This window comes from Cydia strobilella, chromosome 11 (assembly GCF_947568885.1).
Source record: "Cydia strobilella chromosome 11, ilCydStro3.1, whole genome shotgun sequence".
Lineage (NCBI taxonomy): Eukaryota > Metazoa > Arthropoda > Insecta > Lepidoptera > Tortricidae > Cydia > Cydia strobilella.
In genome coordinates this window covers 4978114-4994798 of record NC_086051.1, presented here as the reverse complement: position 1 = coordinate 4994798, position 16685 = coordinate 4978114, and the positions used below count along the sequence as shown (strand labels likewise).

The following is a 16685-nucleotide window of genomic DNA, read 5'->3' as shown; positions in this document are numbered from 1 at the left end:
ATGAATCTAGTATAACTGGATCGGTCATGAGGGGTGGGGGAAAATGACCGAACGGGATAGTCTTATGTATCTTTCAGTAGGAGTAGCAGAGAAAGCGCTGTTATTGTTTGTCCTTGTCATAGTTTCACTTTTCCGCTGCCACAACCGAGGTTGTGGCAAACAAATAAGTACGTGACATGTCATGTCTGTTCATTGCTTGTTTAATTATCGTTGTAATAGTCGCTCTGAGCAAAAATATGAGATCATAACCTTTCACACGTAAGTACGGTATTTTACACCTTCCTCTTAACGCAATATGTGAGAATAACATCGTAAAATTACGTTACACTCAAAGCAATGTAGAATCAAACTATTTCAATAAAAATATCACAATTATTTACGCAAATTAACAAAACATTATTTGTAAAATTATTCGCCCAAATTACGTAGGTAGGTAGGAGTCTGAGGTCAGCCATTTTTAAACTTCTTCTTAATTTAGCTGCATAACAATCATGTTAGGGATACCAGATGAAAATATCATAATTTTATGGGTAATTTTGACCTCGAAGTTTTTTCGTACTTCTAATTCCAAAAAATAAATAAGCAAATGTTGTGAAGATTAAATGTGGTGTACATTAATTGGTGTGATTGCGATTTGTGATTTCTTTAAATTAAAACCCATAATACATTTTATTTTACGATTTATTTACTAAACATGTTTAGTTTTGTACCACCTGCGCGAATTATAGGAGGTATTTCATTGTTTATACGCCTAAAAAGAACGGCCCATTGACATTTTATTTAACAATTTTTTTAATTCCGTCAAACAAGCTAACTTTGCCTCCAGGGTAATCGCACCAACGTGATATCAAATATTGGGATAATTTTTACCAATATGGTATCCCCACGTTTATGACGTCATCTATGTCTATCCCTTACGGGCGCACGCATATAGCTGGTCTATGTAATGCTAGGTCTATGTTTAGATTATTATTTTAAGTTAGTTTAAGATTTTGCATGCCATATTGTGGTAGACACACTATGTACCTATAACATCCCAATGACATGTAACCATAACAACTGTGTATGTTCAAGCGAAATTAATAAATTGAATTGAATTGGTGTGTGTACATAGCGATGTCCCGCTCGCACACCGAAGACGCGTGCCAATAAATGTGAATATAATTACAACTTCCTCTCGTTAATGTTACATCTGCAGCATCTGTTATAATGTTGGTATTTTACTATCCGGTTATGTAATTGTGTAAAATGTAAAATATTAAAAAAATATTTGAAATATACTTTCGTTATACAACTTTAGATCACTTTTCCTTTAAAAAAAAGTTACTCTATATAAATAAATTATGGTTTGCTATAGCCTATAAGGGAACGTGCATGAACTATAGAGGGCAACACAGGAGCCGTCAGATTCTTGGCGCGAGGAGTAAATGTGAAGTTTATGTTTGGCTGTCAGGCTACGAGATGGCAGACACTCCAACGCGCATGGTCCCTATAATATTTTTGCCCACTTCATCATCATTTCATGATAGAACCTCAGATTGTGGTAGCGGCGCCACCTGGGCAGAGTTTCGCGTAATATTCCCTAATGTTGCAACAAATAATTTGGTGCATCAAAATTAATTTAATTTCCTACTTCACGTAAAAAAAGGTAGCATAACTTCATTAATCATTATCATAATGCGTCAAAGAAATCCTCAATTTTATATGTCAAAAATTGTTATGCCAATTAACCAAAAAGTGTGCGATGGCCGGGAATCGAACCCGGATCAACTGCTTGGAAGGCAACTATGCTGACCATTACACCACCATCGCAACTGAGCACATGTCTGAAATTTGATGTTAAAAGCTTAAAAGGAATATGCTGAATTACCTGGACGATCTTGAATATCCATAGCAGCTGCCAGCAAAGTGCAGGCACTTTCCACGCTCAAAGTAGAGGTAACATGGTCTTCACACGCCGCGCGGAGGTCTTCTACGCCTAAATCCGCTGACAACGTCATCATTTCGAATACGCCTGAATCTTGAAGTAGTAGCTAAAATAAGAGGACAAAAATGTGTGTATAAAATAATTATTCTTCTGAGATAGTTCCTAGTTTATTACAAGCATAAAACAAGCTTTGACTTAAGCGCCATCTGTCGCGCGCTAAATAAAAGTGATAATGTTTGCTGACAAAGTAAGCAATTGTATTCGTTTTACCTCTCGACGTTAGATGGCAGATCATAGGCGCACTCCGATTTAGTTCTACTACTTGCCAACAGATAGCGCTGTTGCACTACAATTCTATTAATGATAATTAATTGTATTTTTATTTTATCTATAGAAAAGGAGAAATAAAAATCGTGACTTTATCTTCACTTTTACCTTGCCGGTGTAGACGTATTGTATGAACAGTCGGAAGGTTTCAGGCTGTACGTGAGGCATGCGAACTGGCACGGGCGCGCCGACAGATGGCGTCACCGTGCAGCCCGGGATGCGGCATACTTCGCCGCGCTTCGTATTTTGAAAACTCTTGCATCTAAAACAAATGGAAAACAGTTATTTGTTTTAAAAGGTGGCAAAGTTGTTGTTTAACCTCTCGTGCTAATATTGATACCCGAGCAAGCGAATGATTCCAAAATTGAGCGTTGCGAGGGAGTGAAACACAAAAATTTTCACCACACCAAAGAGAATATATCTATCTTTGACCACACTAACAAGGAAAATACGAACTGTAAAATATCAAACAAAATCAAAGCAAATCAAATCAGAATGAATGTTATTAAATACTAGCTTTTGCCCGCGACTTCGTCTGCGTGGAATTAGTAATTTGGGTACCTTAATTCTTAAACAAATCTGCTTTTTAATCCATCCTTTTTCACCCCCAAATTGGTCCACACTATACATTTCTACCCCATTTTTTACACCCTCAAGGGATGATTCCGGGGATAAAAGTTATTCTATATCATTTCCCACAGCTCAAACTATCCCCATACCAAGCTTCATCTAAATCGGTTCAGCGGTTATTGATTCCCCATACAAATTTTCACCCCCCTTTTGACCCCCTTGAGGGGTGAGTTCTGGGATAAAAAGTATCCTATGTCCCTCCCCGGGACTCAAACTATCTGTATACCAAATTTCAACTAAATCGGTTCAGCGGTTTAAGCGTGAACAGGTAATACACAGACAGACAGACTTTCGCATTTATAATATTAGTATGGATTTATCATTCAAAATCATCATTTAAAAGTCTATTCTACTAGCAAACATAAGAAAAAACTCAAAATTTGCATTTGATTACTTTGCCTTCAACTATCTTAAGGGTTTTTGAAAAATCAAGAGAGCCTTTACCACCTGGTGTGGTGAAAACCTAATTAATTACATTTTACAATTAGTAGTTATTACCATTAAAGAAACCGCTTAGAAGAAAAAGCGTTCAGTATATGATTGGTGGACAGGCTAAATCGAAAAAGACTTCACACAGGCAGTTGGATAAAAGAGTATAGTAGTACCAACCTACTTTCATCAATCATTGTGTACCCAATAGCTAAATATGCTTATATAAAAGAAAGTTTTGAAGCTAACAAACTTGTGCTAGCAATAACTAAGAACACTTTATCATCCGATCGCTATTGTCGGCATAATTTACTGCAGAACTTGCGAAACTTGTCAAGTAGCTGGCAAAACGCTTCTGACCTCAACTGTATCTTATCTTATCTTTTGACGCTGAGAGACAGTTTACATCTTGACGACGCTTGGAGATGCGGTATCAAACTTGATGGTTTGACCGAATGTAAATTCATTTTAGATTCAAACCCTAAAGGGGTGAAAATGGGTTTAGTTTAGGCGGATGAAGTCCCGGCCGTGCAGAGGTCATTTTATATCTTACCTTATACAAGTGTTTCATTGACTTTTGTTTGTTATAAAATTAATAGCTATGCTGTTTATGACTGGAGCAAAAAACACTAGTTTTGATTTGTTAATAATATTGAAACCAATTGCAGTATATATCATTACATATATTTAATGATGTATTCATCTAAAACATAAAGGACGAGGAGGAACCATTAGAAAAGTCCATTGAAGAAGGAGGAGGAGGAGGAGGACTTTTAACGCATAAAGCGGCAGAAATATTACAGGTGTCGGTGGGATATCAAAAATACCTTCTCCAAATTTTCTCTTAAATGTCCCATGATTGGTGCCGTTACTACTAGCAAAGATAGATATAACTCCGTAATAGATGGATACAGTCTAAGGAAAAAACGTGCCTCGAAAATCACGAAAATTTGATTCTCGATCAGATGTCGCTACTACCTTTGGCCTACACTCGTATAGAGGGCGTTGACGGTTTTGTTTGTTATTTTACAATTTTAACGCATATCAGTGAAAGAACATGGGTCAAAATAATAAAAATAATTAATTCAAATAAAAAAAATCATTTATCCACATTTAAATACATTTTATCGTATTTTTATAAATCTTCATTTTTAGTTTTAAAGTGTGTCGATAGATGGCAGTGAATTTACTGTGGTTACAAAATTTACTATGACAGTACCGCTCTATAATATTATACCCTCTTTGCTACTAGAAAATCACCGCACAACTTCAGCATCAAACTGGTGAGATAAGTGGTAGGTAGGTAACTATTGGTACGTGGTATACATAAGTAGGTATGTATACCTAATATACCTATTGGTACGTGGTACATAAGTATATGATATAAATATACGTGTGTTGGAATCAGTACCTGTAAAACAGAAGAAGGTAGGACGTATCTACGTGTCCTTACTTTTCATGTGTTCTTTTGTGTTTAGCCGGTCTTGGGGCGGATATGAAGTATCTGTTAGGAAGGCATCTATTATGTTAAATATTGATGAGAAACCATAAAGTAACAAAATTAATAGCCAGTCGAGTGGCACGGCAAGTTGCAAGTTAGCAACGGCACTCTCGCTAAATAGATTATTGCAGCGGTGATGGCGAGTTTCCGATCATTAACGTATCTTGGCCGAGGCGATATTGCAAAGTTCGAAATATCGATCAGTGTTTTCGTAGAAAGTGTAATATTATAAAAATCTGTACGTTCTATGCGACCGATTTTTTCAAGCGTCTACTTTCATCACGTCAATTTGTCACCTTTATTACAGTCAAAGGACCTGTATTGAAAACATACCAAATGAACTGGATAAATAGGAATACTTTTTCTCGCATAAGGATCGAAAAAATTTCGTCGTTCTAAGTAGAATTTATTTGTGGGTCAAACACATTTTACAAAAAGGTATTTTCTGTTGACAAATTCAAGTTATATTTTAAGTACTGAAAAAATGTGACACACCTATAAAATAGCAGCGTAAAAATTTGTTTTAAATTATCTTAACTTTGCGATGTCTACGTACAAGAAAGACGCAAAAGAGTTACCATACAATAAAATGAGTATATTGAGTAAATTACCTAATAGGAAATTGATCTATATTCAATTACGTTCACTGTTAATTTTCCACTACACATGCATTTAAATGAGTTACATGTTCATTGGCGACGCCAGCGCCGCCCCATGCATGTCTGCTCTGATTGCATACCCAAATGCTAAAAAGAGATTAAAAACCCTTTATCGACATGGTGCCTAATCCCTTTTATGTTGGGCACGTAACAATTCCACACCAAACACGGCTTTAATCTGTTTTATTGGCTGGCAGTTCCGGTGTGAGTTGGTATTAGTTGATCAGACTATGTTCAGCAGTGGGCGGCTGACTGAAGGCTAAAACGATGATGATGATCAGACTTTGGCCGCCGCCGCCGCTATGGCGGACTAATTGTGACTATTCTTAAACTACGTGAGTCGATATCAATTTACATATCTACCACGTTATCTGTCGATAACGCCAAGTCATTATAAGTATTAAAAAAATAAAGGTATCTAATACTGCTCATACTGCTACGGTTTTATCACCCCCTGGCACTGACTAGAATAACCGCTTGGTTCCACATACATTTCAAAACTTTTTTGTAGTAGAAGAACTGCGTTGCGAGACTTGCATCTTTTTACATGTAATGTTTTTGATGGGATCTTTTTTTCAGCATGTCACGTAGGGTTACAAATGTTGGTGTGAAAAGGGAAATTAGGATTTAGGTAGGTTCATGACGTAATTAATTAATAACCAAGAAAGTAGGAACTTCCGAACCATTCTTCCTACTTAAACCAATATAAAAACAAATTAAAAAAGTGAACTCTAAAATTAATAAGCTGTTTATAATAACTGAACAAACCTTACAAACCTATATCTAAATGAACGCAATGTATTTAGGTCAGAGCAATTAAAGCGATCAAAGGACCGTCGCGAAATGTCCATCGATATTCAAAAGACGATAATTCCGAAATCGGGAACGGATACAATTACCCTAGAAAATGCGTCAATTTTCCCCAAAATGGAGCTCTGATTGGTCCGTTGTTTGCTAAATCTACTTAAAAACAAATGTTTATCGAAACAAAGTTGTTGAAAGCCGCCCAATGAGATTACAAAGGGTCTGTAAGTAATTAATTTATTGGTCCGCATTCGTTTAATCACTTGTGGTGATTGATTACGGAATTTTTGCGGATGCCATTAATCTTGGTGACGGTGGCGGAGGAATTTGCCGAATTTGTCTACAACTGAAGGATATTTTGTCTTGGGCATGTGTAAAAATAATGAAAATAAAAGCTCTAAATATTTTTACGGGGCCGCGGCGTCATTGCATAGCCCGGTTTTCTGTAAGGTTAGATGGGATAAGAGAAACTATGGGGCAAGACGAACACTTGGAAAATAAACAGTTTGAGACACCTAATTACCTAAAGATATTAAAAACTAATTTAAGCGATAATACTAAAAATAAATCTGATGGATATAAAATTAAATTAACTTAAAAATACTTAGGTTCCTCATACATTTTCTTTTGTCCCGAGAAAAATAAAGTACCTATGCTGCAGTTGCTTTTATCCCACCTTACCTTATCTAAATGATGATGATATTAAAATTCATGTCTGATATTTTACATTCAAAATATGTGTTGTTATTTCTGTTTACTTTTTTTTTTATTAATTTTGATTTATTGTTGAAAATACTTACAGCTTAAAATCTCGATAAAAATTATGCTCCTCCATTGAAATCGTTTTAACCGTAGAACAATGTAAAAACCATTAAGTATCTAAAGATAAATGTATCCTAATAATTAATTAACATAATCGCGAAACGCCCGCCATGATCGGATATTAATCAAAATGGTGGAGCAGATGGCGCTAATGGACTGAACCAAGGAATTACAAAGTTAAATGTACAACTGGAAAGCGCCTTTTAGAGAAAATATACTGAAATATTATCCCAAGACGCCGAGTCCAGAAGTGATTTGTGCATGTAAAATACGAGCATTAGTGCCGTGGTCACTTTTATTTTCGTATAATTCTGACATGTGTATCTTTATAAATTATATGATATATAGACGTAATGTTTTGAAAAGAGTGTCTCGCGGAGTTTCTTGCCGGTCCCATATTGGGATACGCTCCTCCAATTGACGAGGGACGTGAATCTTCTCGGGCAGAAGTGTAGGGTTATAGGCTATAACCCTACACTATAACTTATAGCTTTATTTGACGTTCATTAGCGCATTATAATATGCATACTTGAAAAATAAACTAACTTTATCTTTTCTTATCATCGTTGAGCTGCTATATACCTACATTCAAATAAAACAAATTGAAAATATTCAATCAAACAATTTGATTTCTTCTATACGGTCACGTCAACTACGTGAAAACAACTGCAATCTTCTTCTTGGTTTCCTTAGCGCCACTTGTTGCGCCAGCCAGGGTTAAGCTCTTAACCCGGGGTTAACCGGTTAAACCTGGAGTTACCATCGTTACCAGTAAAATTATACACTGGGTTAACGGTTAACCCCGGGTTAGTGGCTAACCCTGGATGGCGCAAGTGGCCCTTAGTCTCTAATTACTTCATTTATTACGAACGTGCACTTCAGTTTTAGTAAAATTTGTACACCAATAAAAAGTGCTTAGTCCCTAGATCTATGTCGTTGAATCCTTTTTGTCGACTCAAGAAACTGAGCCATTGAAACGAAGAACGCAGTAAGAATGTATAGTTTGTTGGTAGTTAGGATCTTCTGTCTCACGTTACAGGCTTGCTGAATCACGGTTGTGAAAGTGACAGAAAAGGGTAAGGATTCAACTCGGAGGTGTGATAAATGATGTAGGCAGCGAGCGGTTGTCCTTGTCACCCGGGGCGTTTTTAGGTTTTTGCAGAGTATGGCGATACTTATATTCGTTGAAAGGCTTTCTTATGAATATGAGTAGGCAAACAAATATACCTACAAAGTCATCTAAGTAGATAGGTGAATAAATAAAAAAGGATATAGTTAAGAGGTGTAATTAGTCTTAAAGGCCCCGTAGGTTCGTGTTCTTCTCTCACTCTCACTGAGCGTAAACGTGAGCGAGATGGAGTGCGTGCTCGGGACCGCCGCGCGGATGTCGTATTTAAGAATTTGATTTGTTGTAAGTTTTAACAAAAAAGGAATGAATGAGTGCCCTAAAAAAATGACGAATTTTTAGAAGAAATTTTCATATTTTTAGCTCGTATTTCAAAAAATAGCATTTCGCCGTTTCCACCGATTTTTGAGTGACGAAATCGAGCGATCGAAATTCAAAAATGGCCCCCCTGTTCAGAGAGCCTGCCGCGAACACCGGAGTTCGTAAATTGCGGGCATCTTTCTCTATCACTCTAATTACGCCTTAATTGGAATAAAAGAGAAGGATACCCGCAATTTGAAAACTGTGTTCGCGGTAGGACTTTCCTGACATATGTAATTGAATTAGGCTGTCTTCGGAACCTTATTAATGGGATTTTTGGTTCCACATGTTGAGTGATGAGATCGGCATCGTTAGGAGGGCGATACTTATCAGGGTAGTTGTCCAAAATTTATCAGCATGGACTAGCTCTGTTAAAGAAATTTATTTAGGACTAAAAAGATTAGAACTATTGGTTTATGATTTTAAGTCAGAGACTTTATTTTCTATTAAAACAATAAAGTGAGCTAAAAACATAATGACCTAAACTAAAAAACTTACAAATAAAAAATCTGACCTAGGTCTCGGTCGTGTGGTAGGGTGCCCAGAAGGCTGGCCGCATTTCCGCGCTGTATAGCTATGCTGATGCGCTGCGCGAAATAGTGACCAGCCCTCTGGTCACCGGAAGCCTCAATAAGACGCGCCGATATCTCCTTGTGGAGTCGGCGCGCACTTGGCCCCCACGGCCCCAGGGTTTCAACCCCAAACGCCGCAAACAAGTAGCTACTGCCAAGGGCAGCATACTTGCGACGTTTGAGGTTTTCGGCTGAAGATGCAGCCGCACCAGCATCAACTTTGGTGCCCGGAATGTGGGACGGCGCCAGGGTTTATTAGTTACTGTAAAAAAATAATTAGGTACATACCTATAGCTTTATTCTTTCATTTCGTTTTCAATCACTACATACGTGTACAAAACGCGAGTTTAAAGGATGACTCACGTTAGACCGGGCCGGGCTTCGTTTTCTCTGGAAAGCATCACGTGATCACCTGTCATGTAATAGAAAAGTAAGCGCCGGAAGCTCCGGCCCGGACACGGCCCGGTCTAACGTGAGTCATCCTTAAAGTGTTAAGTAGCTAGTAATAGGTCTCTTAAATTCTTAATACAATTTTAGTTATTTTAAAGTAAAAGTTTAGGTTGTTAGGTGTTTATTTTATAGCATTATTTACTTTGCGAATCGACGCTGAGCGTGTTTTACTAAATTGTCTACGTATGTAGTTTTAATTTGAATAGCAGTTTTCAATTGCACCTATTAACCCCAGTCCGAAATTAGCATTTCCTTTCGTTCCATTTTCAAAAGACTAATCTAATTCAACTAACCCAAATACGGAATCAGCGCGCATTCAAACGACCAATCAGCGCGTTTTTGCGACACCGAACCACCAATCAGAGCTAACGATGCTCAGCTCAATGTACCCTAATTCCAAATTTGATGTAAAACTGCAAGATCGTTTGGAATTGCAGCGGCGTAATTTGTAGCCCCTGGGGCTCTATTCGACATTAAAAATGATGTCACCACGGTATTCGAAGCCTAGCTAAGATGGCAATCGTATATCGACAAACGCCAAATGAAAAAAATGTATCGGGATGACAGATGCTACGAACAGTAATAATAATTTGACAAAACAGGCCAATTCGAACGCACTGATTTTGATTTTGCTGTCAATGTAGAAAGCCTGATCAGTAATATATGATCATTGTCATGAGGGTGCTGCTGTTATATATTCATATATAGAGTGTCAGTTCAGTATAGAAAATATTAGTTCTAGTGAAATTCCGCAACATGGCGCGTGATTCCTGGTCAGGCTTTTGAAGGTGATTGCTAACAGATTTAGCTGCCCCATAATGTGGCACTGGATGGAGCAGGTTAGGTCTACTTTGACCTATATCAAGTGACCTAGGTGTATATAAAAAAAAATGTAATTAAAAAATAATTAGTGTAGGTAACTAACATAGCTTTTAAGTTAATGTAACTAACCATATATGGACTTGTGGGTCTGAAATAAAGATATATTTAATTTAATTTTTTAATTTACGTTCGAATTGGCAGCAAAGAGCTACATTTTTTTAGCTACAAAAGCTATAGGTATGTATATACCTATATACTTGGTTTCCTACGCCGTAGCGCTACAAATTGACAAGCGCACTCAATAGGGAGTGTAGGCGAATTATATTTATGCAACAAGTGCGGAAATCATCTTTACGCACGTGTATCATACAATGTCTTACTATGCATTGTGCGAGTAAATAAAAAAAACATATCATGGCAAATAAGTTTAATTATTAAAAGGAAGTGTTTTAAATCGACACGTGTTGCAAATTACCTATTCGCACGTGTGTCGTACAACGTTTTACAGTACATATGGCTTTTTAAACTTTCGACATATGCACGAAAAGTGCTCTTTTCCGCACTAGTGTGAGAAAGTAGCACCATATGTACTGTAAAAAAAATTGAAAACAAAAAGCACTAGTGCGGAAAAGTAGTACTTTCCGTATGATATGGCTCCGTAGGAAACGCACTTTTCGAGCACATGCATTGTAAATTGTTTTATGCCATAAAACTCACAAATTCTGAGTATAGTGTATGGTAAGGAAATATGTGGTTGATTTACTAGGCCCGTTAGGCCCTACTTTAACAAAAACAAACACACGTTACTGTGGTACGTTTAACTACGTTGGTAAATTTCGGTGCTACGGATTATTTCATTTCGAATGTTAACATATGATAGAGATGTAAATAAAGCCATATAGCCAGATAACAATAAGGTAACACGAAAACAGCCCAGAGCACTGTAATTTGTACTGACATCGCGTGCAAAGGGTTGCCAGACTGCCAGCGTCAAAAATGCCTTAACTTTAATTGAAACTAGAACGAACATAAGTCAGTTCGGGTTGCCAGGTTTTGAATGGGACCAAATTAGAATGTTGCCAGTCGCGTGCGAATTATCGTCTTCAGTTGGCAACACTTGCGCGAATTAACTAACAAGATAAGACTAAAACGTTGAAATTGCAGGTCCTATCTGCTTTTCGGATAAGGATTTCGACTGAGGAGCTAAATTGTAATTTGCTTCACAGTTTGGGTTTAAATTTTGGCTGGGAAGGAATATAATTTCCACAACACCAGCTTTGCTCTCTCTTTATTCTTCAAACGCAGATGAGAACGTTTCATCATATAAAGAACACTTGCACTGCGTATACTATCAAAATCGTTGCAGACTTTTCTTGGTCTAACTTTAGATGAAAATTTTGAGTTGTTACAGAGTCCTTATGTTGTCCTCAGGTCACTTTTTCTTCAAACAAAAACGTCACTTTTGACACTGACACATCTAATACATATCGTTTCTAGACCTAATATTTGACGTATCTTAAAATTCGAATTGGACAGAGGGTGGCACTATAAACCTCATATTTTATAGGTATTTGACGTTCATGTTGGCACTGCCACACTAATTAATTTACTCTATAGTTAATTAGTTACTTGCCAAGTCGGTGCAGATCGAGTTACTTTGGTCTGATTCTGTAGTAAGTATACTCTATACTAACCACAATACCAGCTGGCGACTGAAGTCATATTGTCTTTCATGCTTGTTCAGATCCAGCGCTATTGAATGACAATAGTATTTTCATTTCTCATGCTCTGAAAGAGGGTCATTGTTGTTCTAAAAGGTGTGCAGAAAATGATACGTGTCTGCACTAGAGCATTTTACGTTCGAAGTACGATATTTTTAATTTTTTACGATACGCAATTGAAATTTGAGTTTAAATGGATTTGGTATACAATTTCCATTCTGATATTTGACTCTCCATTCCATAAATAACGATACTTTTGCCTGAATTGTTAATTGAAAGTACCCTCAAGAAATACCATAAAAATGTATTTATACTTAGTCATGTTTAAAAAAAAACACATGCATTTTACTTTCCTCGTATTCGAAATGAAAAGTAGAGTGTTTAACTCGGGTGAAAGTGCCTTTCATCCCTTGGTTAACAATCTACTATAGCCCTTCAGTCGCCAATTGGTACTGCGACCCGCGACTACTATAACAACGTCGTTCAAACTTTCTAGTTCTTTCTAGGTTTTCCTAAGATATCAAATCTTGGGATAAACTAGCTTAGCGGACTCAGAACCCTCTAAAGAAAACCAGCAAAGCGCTAGGCAGGAGGGCGAAAAGCAAATTGTAATTTGTTGGTGTATCCCCTGTGTATTATAATAGAATTATGGTTTGTTCATTTGTGGCTTTTGATAGACGTAATTGTATTATTTTTTATTTACGCTCGACCCTCATGTTCTTTTCAAATAATTAGGTTACTGAATTAGCGCTGTTATTGATAAGGAATAAAGAAAATTTTGTTAAATTCGGAAGTATAATGTTAAATAGGCTTTTCGGTGCCTTTAAATAAAATAGCATTTTCATAGCTATATTGTAGGATACACGATACACATACTAAACCTACTGTTAATGTTAACTAACTTAGAGAAAGATAGTCTTATTGCGATTTCTATAAGAGGAAAGAGAAAATAGTGCCACGCTTTGTCATTAATCATTATCACCGACCGGGTTTTTTGTCATGGTCGGGTTATGGCCTTATGGCAGCATAGGTAGGAGGCGATGGCAAAATTTTAATTGTAAATCGATCGCACGTTCAGTAGAGTGTGTAAGGCAGTCATGTCAATCAGCTGACATTGTTATGCTACAAGAAACCTGGCTGCAGCGGGAAAATATAGGTTTTTTGGGCAGCATCGACTCGAACTTCGAATTCACAGGGAAATCTGCGATTGACAGTGAGGCTGGCCTCTTGCGAGGGCGGCCTTATGGCGGAGTCGGTATCCTGTGGAGGAAAAATGTGTTTGACGCGGTATCGGTTGTGAAGTGCAATAGTGCGCGTATAACGGCTATTAGAATACAATCGGCTGGGCGTTCGCTAGTGTTATTCTCTGTTTACATGCCTACAGACTGTGCGGAGAACGTTGCGGAGTTTACGGAGTGTATGGGCGAGATTGCTGCCGTTGTGGAGGAGTGCAAGGTGGACTCAGTGCTAGTAATTGGTGACTTTAATGCGCATCCCGGTAATAGATTTGGTAACGAACTTAAGTGTTTTTGTGATGACCAAGCCTGGCGTTGTGCGGACATTGAGATGCTGGGACAGGACTCGAACTCATATACATACGTGAGTGATGCACATGGTACAACGAGCTGGCTGGATCATTGTATTGTATCTGAAGCGGCATGGCAAATGATAGTGAACATTACGATACAATATAATGTCTTCTGGTCAGATCATTTACCTCTTGAAATAGTCTGTGATTTTAGTGATTTTAGTGTATTAAGAGTTAAGTCAGCAAACGAAATAAGGGAACCGAACAAGATTGTATGGGGTGAAAGAAAGTCATGTCAAATTGCTATGTATCAGGAACACTGTAATAGGGTATTAAGATGCATTGATTTTCCCCATGAGCTAAGAGAATGCTGTGATCGACTTTGTACTAACACAGAACATAGGCGAGTTATTGATGACTTACATGCTAGTCTAATAGATGCTTTACAACATGCCGCATCTGTGAGCTGTGAGAGTACAAAGACGAAGGTCTGGAGAAAGAAACAAGTGGTCGGGTGGAACAAGCATGTGAAACCACTTCATGCGGAGGCTCGACTTAGTTTTCAGACTTGGGTTCTGCATGGCAAACCTAGGTCGGGGTGCTGTTTTGACATCATGGTAGACACGAGGAAAAAGTTTAAACAGAAATTAAAATGGTGTCAGGACAATGAGGACCGGATTAAAGCAGACATTCTTGCGAGACATCATACTGACAAGAATTTTAGCAGTTTCTGGAAACAGACGAGTAGGATGGGTCCTAGGTCGAGCCTTCCCGTGAATGTGATGGGTGAAAGTAATCCGGAAAAGATAGCGGAACTGTTCAAAGCCCATTTCAAAGTCGAGTCACCGCTGGGCCCGTCAAGGGATCCGCCCATGTCGGTGCAGCTTGGCTCTAGAATGCCTATAAGGTTTGCAGCCGGTGATGTGAAAGCAGCAGTGAAGGGCATGACCCGCGGAAAGTCACCTGGGCATGATTCCCTTAGCATAGAACATCTCCAGTATGCCGGGGATCATTTGCCTAGGGTACTTGCCATGCTCTTCACTCTATGCATTAGTCATAGTTACTTACCTGACGCGATGATTAAAACGGTTGTAGTACCTGTACCTAAAAACCGTACAGGCGATGCGTCAGATATAAGTAACTACAGACCCATCTCATTGGCCACCATAGCAAGTAAAGTGTTGGACAGTATGCTCGACAAGGCGCTGCAGAAGATCGTGCCGCTCCACGACGCCCAGTTTGGGTTTAGGTCAGGTCTATCAACCGAGGCTGCGGTTCTGTGCCTCAAGCATACTGTCCGATATTACACAGATCGTAGAACACCAGTTTACGCATGCTTCTTGGACTTATCCAAGGCTTTCGACCTGGTGTCCTACGATCTCCTATGGAAAAAGCTAAGCCAGGCTGCGGTACCTGGAGAGCTGGTTGAGCTGTTTAAATATTGGTACAGCAATCAGAGTAACAGGATAAGATGGGCGGGTTCACTGTCGGACTCCTACAAATTGCAGTGCGGGGTGAGACAGGGAGGCCTAACCTCACCAAGGCTATTCTGCCTTTATATGGATCACCTGATAGAGGAGCTTAGCGGCACTCGAGCGGGTTGTTCAGTCGGAGGGCGGTGCTTCAATAACATCAGCTACGCTGATGATATGGTGGTACTTAGCCCTTCGATTTGCGCACTTAATAAGCTACTGGCCATATGTGAAAGATACGCAGAGGCACACGGCCTCAGGTACAATTCTAATAAGACTGAGTTACTGATATTCAAAGCCGGCACAAAAACATACAGCATAGTACCACCAGTCATGTTAGGGGGCGTTCAGTTGAAATTAGTAACACAGTTTAAGTACCTGGGGCATTGGGTCACTGCGTCTCAAAATGATGACGTGGACGTGGAGAGGGAGCGCAGGGCACTATCAGTGAGAAGCAACATGTTGATCCGCAGGTTTGCAAAATGCACAACAAGTGTTAAGTTAACCTTGTTCAGATCATATTGCCAAACTTTTTACACTTGCAGCCTGTGGATCAACTGCACGAAGAAAGCTTATAGTGCGCTGCGCGTCCTCTACAATAACGCGTTCAGGATGCTGTTGGGGCTGCCGCGGTACTGCAGTGCTTCTGGGATGTTCGCGGAGGCACACACGGATGATTTCCATGCCATTATGCGCAAACGCGTCGCGTCCCTGATGCGCCGTGCGCGCGGCAGCACCAACGGGCTCCTGAGTGCGGTCGCAGGGGCATATGACAGCCCGATATTTGGCCACTGGGCGAAATCGCACGCGCCACGTGCAGTTTTTAAAAAGTAATTTTTTAAAATATGTTTAGTTTAAGTTAGTTTTAAGTTTAACATTAATTTAATTGTTTTAATTTTAATTCAAATAATATGTAATTCTATGGATGTAATGAATCCGAAATAAAAGCTTTTTAATTTAATTTTAATTTTAATAAAATACCGAAATTTATAAGTGAAAGAGAAAAGGATTATGCTGCCATACATTTACCTGTCAATACATGAATATGTGATTCATGTCTATAACTACTATACTATGTCTATGGGAAAAGGTTAACATGAGAATGTAACGTCAAAGCGTTTATGTTGGCTGCAAATGGGCCAAATATAAAAACTCCACCGAGGTTCATATTACGTAGATTTAATAAATTATAGACCGTGTAGTTATCCTCAAAACTTACAGCTCTTAAATCAATAAAAGGCGATCTATCTATCTACCCATCCCTTAATTACTCTAAAAACCACCCATTTGATTAATCACCCGTCAATCGTATGCAAATGACGCGTCACGTCGCGCGGGCTGCCACGCGCGTGACGCGCTACGACCCGGCTACGACGCTTCACGGCGGACCACAAGACACGCTTAGATTTTCATCGTATGTCCATTTAAAAACTCAATCGATTATATACTTTATTCGCTTGAACTAAAGTAAAATTTTGTGTGTGTCTGTAGCTGTTGATACGCTTGATATGTAAAGCGTGGTAAAAGTGTGATCA

General features: G+C 38.6%; 1 protein-coding gene and 1 non-coding gene across 2 annotated transcripts in view; both read right to left on the bottom strand.

Moving 5' to 3' along the window:
• Positions 1-16685, bottom strand: part of LOC134745344 (uncharacterized) — a 36742-nt gene that overhangs the window by 8357 nt on the left and 11700 nt on the right. The window contains exons 2-3 of the mRNA XM_063679365.1: positions 2363-2516; positions 1871-2033 (exon numbers count right to left, since the gene is read on the bottom strand). Of these exons, the coding sequence (XP_063535435.1) occupies positions 1871-2033; positions 2363-2516 (317 nt within the window). The remainder of the gene's footprint in view (positions 1-1870; positions 2034-2362; positions 2517-16685) is intronic.
• Positions 1741-1812, bottom strand: Trnag-ucc (transfer RNA glycine (anticodon UCC)). The gene has a single exon. It is a non-coding gene; the product is annotated as a tRNA-Gly (tRNA).